The following is a 16,594-nucleotide window of genomic DNA, read 5'->3' as shown; positions in this document are numbered from 1 at the left end:
TGGTGTGGGTAGTGGGCACTCTCCAAAAGGTGCTGCCATTCTTCAAATGCTGTCTTGACAATGAAAAGCTCTCAGTGGGAATAGAAGGCACACAGACAATTTTTTTTTGAGTATTCAGCCAGCTGGATGCAGCTCCTAGGGTGGCGCTTTTACTAGGAATGGTTTGGCAGGGTCCAGGTGTACCAAAATGGATGTGGAGATAAATGTCTTCTTAAGCCCCTCAAGCCTCCTGGGACCATTAAAAATACAACTATTTCTTCAGTATTGCTGTGACGGGGGGTAATCAGCTGTAAAAACAGCCTTTTATGAAAACGCCTATAAAAAACAACAAGGCCTAGTATCCATATGCATTGCAAGGTACAGCCCATTTAGTGACTTCTGCCACCTTAATTAACCCGTCAGAAGAATTTATATAGCCTCAGAACTCAGAGGTGTTTCCTAATTAGCATTTTTAATATCAGCATACCTTTCCTATGCCATTGCTAATGACCTGAGCAGTCTGCAGATCAGGCAGAGTGGATGAAGGAGCTGTGGAGACCGGACTATGCTGCTGATTGAGTTTCTGATCAGGCAGACCTGCTGCTTTTTTCCTTTGAGCTGCAATTTGAGATAAAACACTGTCTGCACTGCCACCTGAGAAACAGAAAATTAAAACAAAAAATCAGGTGTAAGCAAGCAGCATCTTTAATAAAGTAACATAGCTTTATAAATTCATTAAGCTTCAACCCATTTCTGTTCCTACTCCTCCCCTGCAACCTCTAATCCTGAACATGTTTGAACATGAGCCAGAATCCTTCCACAGACAGGCCTGTGACTGCAGTGCCAACTATTGTTTCTTAAGGGAAAGAACATAGGCCTAAACGCAAAGGGATGCCCTTCTATCTCCTTTCTGAGGTGGATCTGTGGAGGCAAGAAATCAGTCAGAATGAGGAAAACTCCCAAATTCCCAGCCTCATTGCAGGAAATTCCTACTCTTGCTGGACCACTGGCAGAAGACACTTGGAAGGCGGTATGGATCTGAGAACTAAAGTTCCATGAAGTTCCTCACATACAAATGGTCAATGTGTTTGTTTCAGCTGTAGGAACATGCCCTATTTCAGCAAATAGGCCTGTCTATGGGCCCAATCCTGTTCCACTAAGGGTTTTTTCCCTTTCCTTATGTGACAAAATATTTAACAGAATTCTGCACCGTGAGCACTTCTGCTATGGTCTCAAACCTGCAACCTCTAGGCTATCAGCTGTGTACCTTAGTGCTCATACCACCTCAGCCCCCTTCCACTGAGGTTAAGGTGAATGAAGCTGTTGACTTCAATGTTCCCAAGCTCTAATCATGCTAACGATTGACTGCGTGGCATGGGGTAGTTTGCCTTATCTTACTTTTCCAGATTTCCCTTACCAGTGACCTCATTCATTTAAGCTGTTAAAGCCTGCCAAGTGGTTTAGATATCTCAATCACTATATAAGCATTATTATGTGAACCTTTTGGTCTGCCCAGCTCTATCAGTTTGCTAGCTCTTAAGTCTTGCAGTCACACTTGGCAGAGCAGCTGTAGCAGGAGTCACACACAAGGCAAGGCAGCCACCAGCCTTAGACAGATTGGTAGTACACTTCTTTGCCAACCCTAAGTAGATGAGCACAGTAATCAGGGAAGTGGCAAATACTAAGTGGCAGACAAAGAGGAGAAAATGGATCCAGCAAAGACTAAAGAGCTAGACTCAGAAGGCTAGGTTCTATACTCTGGGCTTCTAGGAAGGAGCCAAAGAAAAGACTGGAGGTCTTGGATGTGGACATGATGGGTCTTGCTTATCTCAAATGTCAGGTGCTCTGGGATGTCAGGTTTTTCTGACTACCCTGTTGCTCTGACCCTACAAGATGAAATAAAAGTTCTCCTATTCCAAGGTAAACAAGTCCAAACACGCAATCTGCTCCCACCCTCTGCCCATATTTTTCAGTCGTTTTCCCTTCTGTGGCTCTTCAGTCCTTCATCCCTTCATGCAAAGATATACTGGAGTAAGGCTGTCAGAGATTACCATCCAGATACTGATGTTCTGAGCCAGCAAATGAGTTGGAATGGGACTGAAAACAGAAAGAAGCCCTTCCAGATTTGTGGTGGGAATGACAGATTAGAAACATGATGCCTTAGAACGGCAGTTTTCAACCTTTTTTAAGGTAAGGAGAGTACCCCTTCCGGTGGGTACTCCTCCTGGTGGGTACCCCTTCCAGACGAAAGGGGGGTGGGGGGGACGGAATCCCTCAGCAGCTGGTCACCAAGCAGGGTGGGTTGGGGATGAGCAGGTATGTGGTGGCAGCAGCACACAGCAGCAGTGGCGCTTCCCAAGTACCCCTGCTTCTGCGTGTCACCACTGCGTACCCCCTGGGGCCTTCCCAAATGCCCCCAGGGGTACGAGTACCCCTGGTAGAAAACCCCTGCCTTAGAAGAGTTGGGCACTGGCTGAACTGCTCTACCAAAGCAAAGATTACAACAGGCATCCAATAGAGTTCTCTACTGGGGTGGAACAGGAGGGCTATCTTTTTCTTAAACAGTAGGATCATAGCATAGTAGGGCTGGAAGGGACATCAAAAGGTCATCTACTCTAGCCCCCTGCTCAAGGTAGGATCATCTCTGACTAAACCACCTCAGTCTTTCTAACCTGCTCTTAAAAATTCCCAGAGATGAAGATTCCATAACTTCACTAGGTAGCCTGTTCTAATTCTTGGCCACCCAGAAAGTAATAATCACAATAGGATCTTCCCAATCCTCAACGTAAATTTCCTATGCTGCAGTTTTGAGACCACTGCTCCTAGTCCTCTCCCCTATAGCCACAGAGAAAAGTCTATCTTGATCCTGTTTTTAACCATCCTTCAAATGCCCCCTCAATCTTCCCTTCCAAACTAAATAATCATAGTTCTTTCAGCCTTCCCTTCTAAGTCATGTTCCCCAGGCCTCTAATTTTTGTTGCTCTCCCTGGACTCCATCCAATCTTTCCACATCGTTATTAAATTGTGGGGCCCAAAACTGAAAACAATACTCCAGGTGAGGCTGCACCAGTATCAAATAAAGCAAAAGAATCACTTCTGTTGATCTGCAAGAAACACTCTATTTATAAAACCCAGAATGCTATTGAGGGGTTTGGTTTTGTCTTTTTGCAACCAGAGCACACTCTTGGGTCATATTTAGTTTATAGTCCACTGTAACCCCCAGGTCCTTCTAGTCCTAAAGCAGTAGTTCTCAACCTTTTTAGACTCAAGGCCCCTCTCATTAGACTCAAAGCATCCCTCAGAAAATGCCAGCTCTTAGTTTTCACTTGTTTTTTCACTACGGAAAAATAATAGAACAATATTTCTGTTGCAAAGAGCTCAGCATAACTACAACAGGTTAGAAAGTTTTTGACACTATGGATCCTTACTTGAAATCTCCAGGATTATTCTGTGAATCATATGTAGATGTCTGCACACCTAGCAGTGCTAATACTGTGCATCGACTTGTAACACCCTTAAAAAGATCCCATGGCAACTTGAGGTGCTGGATCACCCTGGTTGAGAATCACTGCTCCAGTGTCAACAACTGAACCCAACTCCATTAGTTAATCAAATCTTAAGTAGTAACCTTGGCACAAGTTTACGCAATGAATGGCACAACAAAACAGAATTGGCCACAAAGTTATTAGACAAAATATGTGTAATTTGTAATTAATTAATTAATTACTCCATAATAATGAATTTGTAATTAATATGTTTCCATCACACCTTAAATTGAATGTGTGGCCAGGATGAAGGGCACACTGGAGCTGTGGCCAGTGTGCCTTTTGCTACAAGCTCCAGTGTGCTCCCAAAGCTGGACACACCAGTCAGCTAACTGGAGCTCCCAGCCTTGGAAGTGCATCAGGGTCAAGGACTCCAGTATGCTCCCAAGACGGGGAGCATCGATCAGCTGACTTGTATTCCAAGCTGGGTGCACCAGGCACCCAGGTTGCTATCTGCCAGTGCTGCGAGAGCCTGAGATCATGTTTCCAGGCTTCCCCTGTACTATCAACAGGGTGTAATTGGGATCTGATCCCTGAAGCCACAATCACACCTCCTGCCATGCACATGTAGCATGGGAGGAGGAGTGACTGTTGAGATCACAAGTAAGATCAGATCATGGCTTTAACTGAACGTCTGCTAGAGGCCTTGGTGTCATCTGCAAATTTGCTAAGTGTGCATTGAATCCCATTGTCCAAATCAATAATGAAGATGTTAAACATTACTGGATCCAGGATACATCCCCAGGGAACCCCACTTGATATCTCCTCCCAGCTCGATACTGGGAAACTGAGGACTACTCACTGAGCACAATGATCCACCCATTTACGTATCCACCTTACAGCGCTTTGATCTGATCTATATTTTGCTCAGCTTATTCATGATAATGTCATGGGCAACAGTATCAAAAGTCTTGCTTAAGTCAAGGTATATCACATCTACTACTCTTCCCCCATCCATAGAGCCTGTCACCTTATCATAGAAGCAAATCAAGTTAGTCAGGCATGACTTGTTCTTGGTGAATCCATGCTGGCTGACCCTGATCTCTTCATTCTCCTCTAGGTGCATCACAGTAATATTTTGGGATACAGGCCGCCTCATGCCATGCTGCCGTGCCCCAGAGACTCTGGCTGTCACTTCAGCAGTAGGAGCGATGGAGGGAGTAGAAACCTGGCCAGAGCTTGTGGGCTTTACTTAACCCCTTGCAGGTTGGAAGCAGCTTGCAAGCCACCCATTTGACAGCCCTGTCCTATATAATGGAGGCTACAGAATTTTAGCCAGTAGTTCCTGTTCTACTTAAGTTAATGTGAATGTTCCTGTTTACTTCATTGATAACAGAAGCAAGCATTTCAAAAACAAATCTTGTTACTCTTACTTTTTCTGTGCACTTTGATTACCTAGCTGAATCAGTCTTAAGATCCTTTATAAAAGAAAAATAATATGCACCTGATCTATTATGCAGTTCTCCACCGTGTCTGTTAATTCCAGCTATGTTGTTGGATCCACCAGAGGAGTGAGGAGAATGGTTGAAAGTGTTGGAATTTGAGGGAGAAGCAGGTCTTCGTACAAAAGCAGGCAATTTGACTGGTCTAGAACCTTTGCTTCCAGATGTCTGAAAGGGTAAAAGTAAGATTTTTACATCTCTTGGAGAAAACTCAGTTCTGCAAAATGTAAGGTCAATAGCTTGCTAGCTCCAAGGATCAAAGTGGACAACAGAAATTAATGTGATTTTTTTGAGCATTGTGAATTTACACTGCAATTATAAAGAAGGCATTAACATAAATTAACTCTATTTTTATTTCTAAATGGCAGAACATGAGAAATACATAACAGTTACATAAAGAGTCCTTTCTAATGTCCCCATCTGATAAAAACATTTCTTGAATAAGCCACCTCTATTTCTACCGTACCTGTGTTTCTCTATATTAACTAAACTACAACTAATACAAGGAAATCCTGTTCTGAAACTCTATCCAACTTACTGCCCTCAGAATTCTACCTCACTGACAGCGCTACTGATATCCTAGCCAATCTCAAGGCCTCAGCTCTAACCACCTCCTCCTCCTTTTACTTCTCATTCCACCTGTCACCACCCACTACCTGAAATCCCATCTTCCAGTCCTTTCTGCCCTTTTGTGGCTCTGAGCCTACTGCTCTGAGAGTACTCTCACTGTCTGATTTGACGAATGCCTCTCCTCTCTAGTCCCCTTTCTCACACTGCCATAAGTATCCTATATACACTAACTGACTAATATTTACCTTCCTGCTCATTGATCCAATTCTCCTTCATTTAATCCTCCAATTCATCTCAACACATCCTGTAGATGCTCAGCCATCAACTTTAACTTTCTGCTGTCCTCCACCTACAGCTGCTATAACATACAACCCTAGATGTCCTCCTCCACTGTCACCAACCTCCAGACTAGAAAACAAGCCTCTCTTTCTTGGCTATTAAGGCCCAAAATATAGAGAAAAACAAAACTTACTCCTTAAACTCATCTCCAACCCAAAGAAGCTCCTGATATACATCCAATAATTACTTTGGAATCTATGGCCGTCTCAGCAATTTTTGACAAATCTGTCTTAGTGATGGAGTTTATTAAATTTAGTGTGGCACACAAGCCTTTACTCAACTTATTCTTCTTTTCTTAGACAAGGATACTTCTGCCTTCCCCTCCCCCTCGCACGAGAAGCTTGAGTTTAGAGGGTGAAGATTAGAGACAGATATGGGAATTTAAAGCATTTGCAATAGAAAATAGTATTCTGTAAGTTAGTCTTACCACCTCATATTGCAAGAATTCAAGAGTGCCTTGACATCTATCAAACTGCTGTCTTATCAGCTCAAATTCCCTGGAGGTAACAATGTACAGTATTTTCTTAAACAATCAATTCACTTACTATGGCTCAGTTTCCACTGCTATTAAAATCATACTTGACTGCTAACAGTGGTAAAGTGGTTCTCACCTGTTCAGCCTTGCCATCTCTGTTTGTACGTGTTCGGTCAGAGTTCCACAGCTCAAAACTCGAGGGAGGTAAGAAAGGAGGAATAACAGCCTTGAGCTTATCATTAGGTAGCCTAGTAAATGGAGCACCACTTCTTAACTGAGAAGAAAAAAATGGTATATTTTTGGAAAGATTACTTTAGATCTAATGATATATATTTAAAATAGAAAGTGAAGTTATTAGGGAATGCACTGATTATAAACATATGATATCAAACTTTAAGGGTTTCATAGACTCAAAGAAAATTAGGGTTGGAAGGAACCTCAGGAGGTCATCTAGTCCAACCCCCTGCTCAAAGCAGGACCATCCCCAAACTAGATCAATCCAGCCATGGCTGTCAAGCCAGGCCTTAAAAACTTGCAAGGATGGGGATTCCACTGCCTCTCTAGCTAACCCATTCCCATGCTTCACCATCCTCCTAGTGAGAAAGTTTTTTTCTAATATACAACTTAAACCTCACTTGCTGCAACTTGAGACCATTGCTCATTGTTCTGTCATCTGTCATTAACAGAGAATTGACAGAAATTTTTAAAAAAGGAAAAGTAACATTTTTTGAAGATTTCTAAAATAAATACTTGTGAAGATATACACTATAGCAGGGGTAGGCAACCCCTGGCATGGGTGACAGTGTGGCACACAAAGGCATTTTGCTCACCATGCACATGTTGGGGCTGATGACAGGGAAGGGGCTGGGACTGTACTGCTACAAGGACTGGGCCCCTTGCGGCTCCCCCTCTATCCTTCCGTGGGACACCAACATCTTACAAGTTGAGGTTGTGTGTGTTTTTGGCCCAAAAGCATTGCCAACCCCTGCACTATAGAATAATAAATTATACTTAAACCAAATGGCCATTAGAGCTCTGATCATAAACTTAACACATGTACTCTATTCAACATGTCTTGTTTAAATAATAGAAGGTCCCCTGTTAATTATAAAACTATTTCATGTCCTCCTTTGGGCCTCAACCTACTCCAACTGAAGTCAATAGAAGGATTAATGATCTGCTTCTAAACAGTTGATGAATCAAAGTTCCACGTGGGACCTGTAACAGCAACGTACAGCCTTTTCTTGCTGTATGAGGAAAACAGTTAACAGAAGAACCCCCCACCCTTAATTTCCTCAGTAAGCCACATTAAAGAGTGCTCAAAGATCTAATGATCTGTACACATTCTGAACTTCTATGCTCCCAAGAGAAAATCATCCAACAAAGTCTCTAGACCAGGGGTTTTCAACCTTTTTGGGTCAGTGTACCCCTGGTGGCCAGATGTGGAGCAGTGTACCCCTGGTGGCTAGACACAGAGCAGGAGGAGGGGAGGTGCACAGCCGAACATGGAGCAGCGGCAGCTGCTGCGTGTGAGATTCCCCTGCCCCCCATGTCCAGCCAGTTGGGCAGCACCTGCGTGGCAGAGCAGGATCATGCATGGCAGCGCTCTGTCCCTAAGCCCCTGCGTGTACTCCCTAGGGCCTTCTAAAGTACCCCTGGGAGTATGCATACCCCTGGTTGACAACCCCTGCTCTAGACTATAAAAAATTGTAAAACTGAAATAGATTTCTTTGTTTTCCTCTTTTGTTGCGCATGATGCTGAACTATGTTCATTTCTACTATTTAAATTTCTCCAAAAAGTCACTAGAGTCTTTCAGAATTCACCTTGCTAAAAGTGCTCTTTAAAGCCTTTTCAAGAACAAAGCATTTATTCAATTGATCTCTTTTTAAAAATAATTATGGAGTATATGATGGTACATCCATCAACCAACAGATAATGTTCTCTAAGGGTCAATTTTTCCAACAGTTACAACTCCACAGAATCTGTAACAGATCCTGTTCTAGCAATCATTGACCTCAGAGTAGCTGTCCTTAAAAAAATAAACAAGAAATCCCCCTTTGAAATCCAACTTGAACAGGAAATTACAGAACTAAAAATCATCTATATATTCGACTGGGTTAACCATGGTCTCAACAGGGACTATGGATTCTCATCCCATTACCCAAACCATCTGTTTACTCCACACAGATGTTAATCGATGGTAGTGCTAGCTCAAGTTTGGAGCAGTCACACATTCAGGCCAGCAAAGACCTAGAGGACTGAAAGGTAAGAATCCCCCGACTCCTGTTCCAGGCTCCCTCCTGTCCCCTGGGCTCCCCCAATTCCCCTCCCTACCCCTGGGGCTCCCCCCCACCCCTCCCTGCTTACTAGGGCTGCCTGTGCTGGGGAAGCAGGCAGGAAAGAGATAACCTGCTTGCTTCACTCCCACTGCCACCGCTGCCAGGTTGCTGATCTTCTCTGGACTGAGACTGCCCAGGGAGCAGCAGTGGTGGTGGTGCAGTGGTAGCAGCAGCCCAGCAGGCAGGTTAACACTTCCCTGACTGCTCCACTAGGACACACAGTGTGGACAGCCAGAAGTCATCAGGGGGGAAGAGGGATGAGGGTGAACAGTGGGCCTGATCCAGGCCAGTCGTGGGAGGGGGACAAGTGGAGTGTTTACACTATGGTGTAGCCTAACATGGCTACACCTTAGTGTAACACAAGCTGGGTAACACAGAGCAGAGATAATTCTGCCCTGGAGTAGAGTAACTTTGAGCTGCCTACCAAGTGCTTAAAACTAGTTTCAGATGTTAATGTACAGATAATCCAAGGGTTAAGAGCTCCAGGAACCACTCAAAATTACCATGCAATTAGGCCTTAAGGCCCCTAGCCGATGTGCAATTAAAGGTGAGATGGATCTGATGCATGATCCCTTCCTGCCATGCTACACATGCAAGGCAAGAGGCATGACTGTGGGATTAAACATCAGATCCCATTATGACTTATTGAGGGTCCAGGGGGAGCCCAGGATCTTGATCCTGAACTCCCCCTGCACTGGCAAGAAGCAAGCTTGTATGGCTGGGGCCTGGCAGCTGATCTGGGCTCCCAGACTCAGGTGTGTATGATGAGCCCCAGCAGCTAGGAGCCCAGATAAGCTGATGGGGCTCCCAGCTGTATCCCTGTGGCTGGGAGCCCCAGCCTGGCCCAAAATTCAATTAATGGCATGATAGGAACCAGCCACAAAGTTATTTGTGTAATAACTTTACAGCTTATTGCTTGTTTTATCATAGCATTAACTGCATTAACCTGTGGCTGGGTAACTACTTAAGACATAACTGACTGGTTAACCATGTTGTTAGTTTAGTGCCAGGGGCCTAAGATGCCACTGTGTCCTACATTTTGCCCTACTTCATCCTAAAACAGCTAATGACCTCTGTAACTGTGGGGCTGGGGGGACCCCAGCATTTTGGATACTCTCCACTCCAGGCACCACGAACAAATGATAAGCATGCTGAGAGCAGTGAAACTTACCATGGTTGTCAATATTTCATCATCTTTTTCTATTTTTGTAGTACCCGTACCTGAAAAAAATGCATAAAAAATATTTAAAGATTCCAGATTCTTATTCCCCAGGATAGTGCTGACAAACATATCACAGGGCACAATTATTTCACAATAAGACAGATTTTTCCCTAATGTAATTCCACTGACTTTTGTGGGATGATATCTGAAAGAAATGTAGTACACTATAGGAGCATCTACACATGCAATAATTGCTTACTGCACCAGTTTATTGCTCCTAGGCATACCCTTTGAACATGTGCCCAGAAGCATTAAACTCATCTGCAGCAAGAGCATCAGTGCAGCTCCAGCTGGCAGTGGGCCGGGGAGGAAGAGGGGTCAGCCTGCCAGCCTGGGGCTGCTCCCCACCAGCTCAATGTGCAGAGGAGCAGCTGGCTAGGGCACACGGGTGCTACAGCACAGGGCTAGCTGGCAGGCAGCCCCCACACTGAAGCACTCTCGTGCCCGAGCCAGGCAAGGCAGCATTTACACATGCACTACTGCAGAGTTTTTTACTCCAGTTTTTTACTCTGAAGGTTTTTAGCCTGCAGCAGGATACTACTTGTATTCGCAAGTACTATCCTGTTATAGAGTAAATTAGTTTACTCCAGCCTAATAGGGCTGCACGTGTAGACATGCAACATTGACTACGCAGCTAATTAGTCAGCTGCATGGCAAACATCTCGTGTACATGTACTCTGTATGTGGTGCGTTTCAGTTTTTCAGTGGAAAGTGATTACATTTTAATAGGTGGGCTTTGGTGTTTTCACTTGTCTTGTGTGGAATTCTATTATATTGTCCACATCTAAACAGCACCTACTTAGCCATGCAAGTGGCATTTTTGGCATTTATGCTCAGTTTGTGACTATTACCTGTACAGCATCCACATGTATACCAAACAAGGCACAGTAAGGTACACACTGGCAGAGCAGCTATATGGCACCTATGTACATACATTGGTTTAAGTCCCCACAAAAAACAATGATGCAGAAAGGGGTGGCCTTCTTAATTTTTAGCCCTAACAGCTGAGTGGTTAGGGCAACTGCTTTAGAACCAAGAAGTTAGAGACCTAGGTTACACCCTTGTCCACAACTTGGACCCCTCTGACTTCCCAGCCAAAGGCTCTAACAACCAGGCTGCAGGTTATCCATTGATAAAGATGTTCTAATCCCCACTCCAGTGTTCCTTTTGAAGCTGACCCCCTGGGTAAACAAGAGAGAGAGATAGTAGAACCAAGGAGCAGAGAAAAAGCCAGAGTATGTGTAGCCCAGCCAGATGGCTACTGCTCTGGAAAAAAGCAGGCCTTGGGTTCTAGCCTTGGCACCCTCCTCTAGTGGAAAAGAAACTGTCCCCTTTGCCAGTAACTATTAAATGCAATAGGCAGCTTCAGAAAGCGCACTGGAGCAGGGACTGGATAATGATTTGCCTATGGTCTGGTGCTTAGAACACCACACTAGGAAGTCAGAGAGTTACTAGCTGTGGTTGAGGGAGGCCCCCCACCTCCTGGGCAAGTACTTTAACCATGGAGCTACTGGGGATGAAACATGAAAGGGGCCTCCTCTTCCAGTGTCTAAAACTTACTGGTCAAGTTTCTGTCCTGTTACAATTTCATGGCTTATGTGCATAAATTGGGTCTGCATATGTACCTGCCTGGCCAATGAACAGTCTACTGTACATGCTCAGTTTAAGTCTGAATGCTTACATGTCCACACTCATAGATTGTAAGGGGCTGGAAGGGACCTCACAAGATCAGAGTCCAGCCCTGCTGCACTAGGCAGGAAAGACAACTGAGGTCAGGTGACCCCAGCAAGGTGACTGTCCAGTCTCCTCTTGAAGATCTCCAGGGTAGGTGATTGCACCACCTCTGGAGGGAGTTTCTTCCACAGTCTGGACACCCTGACTGTGAAAAAGTTTTTCCTAATGTTGACCCTGAATCGGTCTTCCAGGAGTTTGTGGCCATTACTCCTGGTTTTCTCTAAGGGTGCCCTGGTGAACAGTTGTTCACCAAGCCCTTGATGTATTCCCCTGATGTAGCGGTACGCTGCTACCAAGTCCCCTCTCTGCCTTCTCTTTTTTAGGCTGAATGCCTTGATCTTGCCTTGCAAGATTCTCATCATATGGGTGGCTGTTCTCTGGACTCTCAAAATTTTCCACGTCCTTGTTGAAGTGTGGCGCCCAGAACTGGACGCAGTACTCTAGCTGTGGTCTCACCAATGCTGAGTAAAGCAGAAGAACCACTTCCTTGGTTTTACTTGAGATGCATCAGTTGATGCATGTCAGGGTATTGCTTGCCCTGCTGGCTACAGCATCACACTGATGACTCATGTTCATACTATGGTCAATTATTACCCCTAGGTCCCTTTCATTCGTGGTGCTAGTCAAATGGGCTCCAGTAAGCCTGTAATTATGTTGGGGGTTGTTTGTCCCCAGATGGAGCACTTTACACTTCTCAATGTTGAACTTCATCTGGTTCCAATATGCCCAACTTGCCAGCCTAAGTCTGCCTGTATCTGCAGCCTATCTTCAAGCGTGACCACGCTCCCCCATAATTTGGTGTCATCCACGAACTTGGCCAGTGAGGTCTTTAGCTTCACCTCCAAATCGTTGATAAAGACGTTGAAAAGCACTGGACCAAGCATGGACCCCTGAGGGACACCACTGGCCACTTCTCTCCAGAATGACACAGATCCATTCCTTTGAATTCTCTGGGTCCTACCTCACAGTCAGTTTCCTACCCACCTAAATGTCAAGCAGTTAAGCCCACAACCCTCCAATTTTCCTGTAAGAACATCATGGGATACCAAATCAAAGGCCTTTTGGAAGTCTAGGTATATAATGTCGACCTTCTCTCTCTTATCCAGGTGGCGAGCTACCTGGTCATAGGAGATAAGATTGGTAAGCCAAGAGCTGCCCATGATGAAGACATGCTGGCTGTCAATCAGAATCCTACCTCCTGCAAGTGTATCGCACATAGACTCTTTGATGAAGTTTTCCAGGACTTTCCCTAGGATAGAAGTTAGGCTAATTGGCCTATAGTTGCCCGAGTCCTCTCTCTTCCCCTTCTTGAAGATGAGCACAACATTGGCCCTCTTCCAGTCTTCAGGGACCTCTCCCGAGTGCCACGAGTTTTGCCAGAAGTCCCACAATGACTTCGGCCAGCTCCTTTAGCACTCTCAGGTGAAGTTCATCCAGTCCTACTGACTTATAAATGTCTGACTTTTCTAACTGAATACACACCAGCTCAGTGTCAATAGCAGGAAGGTGGTCATTCCCACCATGCCCATTCTGAAACTTATCTAGCATGATTTTCCCCTTAGTCCGGTGATATATTGAAGCAAAGTAGATGTTAAGGAGTTCAGTTTTCTCCCAAGTGTCAGTAACCTGCTGTCCTGAGTTGTTAAGCAGTGGCACCATGCTTCCATTTGTTTTCCTCCTGTTCCCTACATACCTAAAGAAGGACTTCTTATTGTCCTTGCTCCCCATTGCTAGCTTAAATTCAGTTCACACTGCAAGGATAACAGAAGTATAAACTTTGTGCAAGTGCCAAAAACGCCACACGTGGCTGGAAAGTTGCCATTTAGGTGCACGAAGGATAACAGAGTTTTACCCCTCATTCCCAATCATGTTTCCCAATCTCTTGCTATCATTTGTGACATCATTTACATTGAAGGATAGAAATTTTCCTGTGACAGATAAATCTACTGTGCAGATGTTTCTGAACTGTTAGTATGCCATGATAACATGAAATTAAGCATCTTCTTTTCTAAATGGTCAGTAGATAAATCTACTCAAATCCTAAATCTACTCAGTTGGTATCATTGACCAAAAATAATATAAGTCTGATAAAATTACTCTGTCCAGATTATTTCAATATACTGTATGCTTATTACATGAGTTTCCCTTTATGCCAAAAATGCTACATTGAAGAAGGTACCACTTTAACTACCAGATGAAAGAACACTTCCCAAATAGAATAGGACTTTACCACTAGTTTTATTTGTGATCCAAGCTGTAGTAGTATCAGGGATTCCAGAGTTGTTCACATCATTCTGTGAAGTGGCTTTTATGGTAGAATTTAATGACATTTCTGGCTCATCAGGAAAAGGCACAAACTGATTGGTAGAAAATCCATGACGCAAAGTTTGAGTCAACTTCAGCTTGCGGAATCTATTTGACATCCTATTCCACCAAGACTAAAAGGGAAGAAAAAGGCACATTTATTCATGTCTACTATGACTTATATAACATAACCTGCATCAAAGAGTTTGTGATGAAAAACTGCCAGAGTAACACTAAAATAGTTTACCAATGTCTCCAGATTCCCTAGACCAGGTGGCCAACCTGAGACATGGGTAGTCTATGGCATGTGACAGATCAGGGAGGGGACATGTAATGCAGCAGCAGACAGGTCTGGAAGCAGAAGGCAGATTTTGGAGTGGAACTCAGGGAGGGCTCAGGGCTAATTAGCAACACTTGCCAAAAAGGTTGGCTCTTGCTGTTGTAGACCAGGAGTATCAAAATCATCTGGCCTCCCAGGACTGGATGAGGGGTGTGGAGCTCATTTGTGGACCGGATCAGATTCAGAGACAGCTCCCACATACCAGATCCAGTCCCACAGCACTGTCATGCTGCGGCACTTTGCAGCACCTGCCCTGGACTGGCTGCATGTGCTGCTTGTGCACCAGCTCCAGTCCTACGTGCATGTGGCACATGCTCTCCACCCTGGCACTGCACGCAGCATGCAGCACACGGGGCTGGTCTGGGGCATACGCAACACTCAGAGCATGGCTCCAGTCTGGAGCACACCGCCTGTGACACCTGCACCTGACCAGTCCTGCACAGTGAATCCAACACCAGTTTGCAGGCTGGTCTGGAACAGGCAGCAAGTGCAGTATGTGCCCCAGACTGGCCCCACGCACTGTGTGTATCAGTTCCAGGGGGTGCAGGGCACATGCTGCATGCAGCACTCACACCAGATTGGCCCCACACTGTGTGCAGCCTGTGCAGGCAGCACTGCAGGCTGGATGCTTCAGCTCTGTGTGCCAATTCCAGCCTGCGGGCCATATTTTTACTATTCTTGCTTTAGACTAAATTGCAAGTTTTATGAGCAGCAGCCTGCCTATATCTTTCTATATAAAATTACAGAACTCTGTGTCAACAATCATTTTATTTTTAAACATGTTCCAACTGAACAAGAAGTTAAACTCATTGAAATTTATTATAAAAAATAAACAAAGATCTATGTAAGGATGCAATAAAGTAAAATAAGTCTAAATGAAAGTAATGAATTCCCAAACTCCATTTTATAGTCTTTGTGTTCTTCATATTTCTCCCACCACAAGAGATTTGGGGTTGAAATTTGGAACTTGAATGAATGAGACTTTTCCTCTTCTCTAAAGGAGGAGGTAGTGAGGCTCTGAAGCACCTCTGTTATGAGGAGTTCATTGATTCAATGCTGGAAGAGACCTCTAGGACTGTGAAGAAAGGGTTGCCAGACACAGAGAAGCAAGAGGACATGGACTTCCAGGAAGGTGAAAGTTGAAAGCCTGTGGCCTTTGGCAATAAGCAGAAGTCTTTGCCTCCACCTGCAGCGGTTTGCCTAGAAAACAGATGTGGAGCCCCAGCAACAGAGGAGGAGACGCATGTATTCCTGAGCACGGATTAAGACATATCTCCCAAAGGGGCCAAAGACAGGCACAAGAGCTGACTCCAACCTACCAACAGTTAGCACTGGCCTAGTGAAGGGGCATTTGGATAGGCTGGATGTGTTTAAGTCAGCTGGCCCTGATGATCTTCATCCAAAGGTACTGAAGGAATTGGCCAGTGGCATAGCAGAACCACTGGCACAGTTGTTTGAGCACTCATGGTGCTCAGGACAGGTCCCAGAGGACTGGAAAAGGACCAATGTGGTCCCTATTTTCAAGAAGGGGAGAAAGGATGCTCCAGGCAACTATAGGCTTGTTAGCCTCCTTTATCCTTGGGAAAACCTTTGAAAAAATTATTAACAATCACACTGGTGGGAGTCCAGTAGGAAAAATAATGCAGAAGGGCAACCAGCATGGCTTCACATCAGGTAGATCCTACCTGACTAACCTTGTTTCTTTTTACAACCAGGTCACAAATTGCTTAGATGCAGGAGTTGACGTAGATGTCATCTGCTTGGATTTTAAAAAGGCCTTTGATACAGTGTCACATCCCATTCTTACAAATAAATTAAGCAGCTGTAATGTAGATTATTACACGGTAAGGTGAGTAGAAAATTGGCTTATGAAATGCACCCAGAGGGTGGTGGTGGATGGGTCGTTTTCAACCTGGAAAAATGTGGGCAGTGGAGTTCCCCAACGTTCAGTCCTTGGACCAGTGCTGTTCAATATCTTCATCAGTGATTTGGATGAGGGCATGGAAAGCACTCTGTCAAAATTTGCGGACAACACCAAATTATGAGGCAAAGTAAACACACTGGAGGGCAGGGAGTGGATTCAGGAGGATTTGGACAGATTGGGAAAGTGGGCAGATCAGAATAGGATGCAGTTTAACAAAGATAAGTGTAAAGTGCTGAATCAAGGGAGAAAGAATCACTAACACACCTACAGACTGAGAAGTGACTTTCTAAGCAGCACAGCAGCAGAAAGGGATCCTGGAGTCATAGTTGACTCCAGAATTAACATGAGTTGTCAATGTAACAATGTGATAAGTAAGGCCA

The 16,594-nt window shown here is 44.6% G+C and overlaps 1 protein-coding gene across 1 annotated transcript in view; it reads right to left on the bottom strand.

Annotated features, from left to right (window-relative positions):
- The window catches only part of ANKS6 (ankyrin repeat and sterile alpha motif domain containing 6), a 69,756-nt gene that overhangs the window by 19,975 nt on the left and 33,187 nt on the right, over nucleotides 1-16,594 (bottom strand). Inside the window, exons 7-11 of the mRNA XM_025201497.1 lie at nucleotides 13,877-14,084; nucleotides 9,862-9,911; nucleotides 6,487-6,624; nucleotides 4,969-5,134; nucleotides 467-633 (exon numbers count right to left, since the gene is read on the bottom strand). Coding sequence (XP_025057282.1) covers nucleotides 467-633; nucleotides 4,969-5,134; nucleotides 6,487-6,624; nucleotides 9,862-9,911; nucleotides 13,877-14,084 — 729 coding nt within the window. The remainder of the gene's footprint in view (nucleotides 1-466; nucleotides 634-4,968; nucleotides 5,135-6,486; nucleotides 6,625-9,861; nucleotides 9,912-13,876; nucleotides 14,085-16,594) is intronic.

This window comes from Alligator sinensis, unplaced genomic scaffold (genome assembly GCF_000455745.1).
Source record: "Alligator sinensis unplaced genomic scaffold, ASM45574v1 scaffold386_1, whole genome shotgun sequence".
NCBI classification, from domain to species: Eukaryota; Metazoa; Chordata; order Crocodylia; family Alligatoridae; genus Alligator; species Alligator sinensis.
This window is presented reverse-complemented; position numbering and strand designations above follow the sequence as displayed.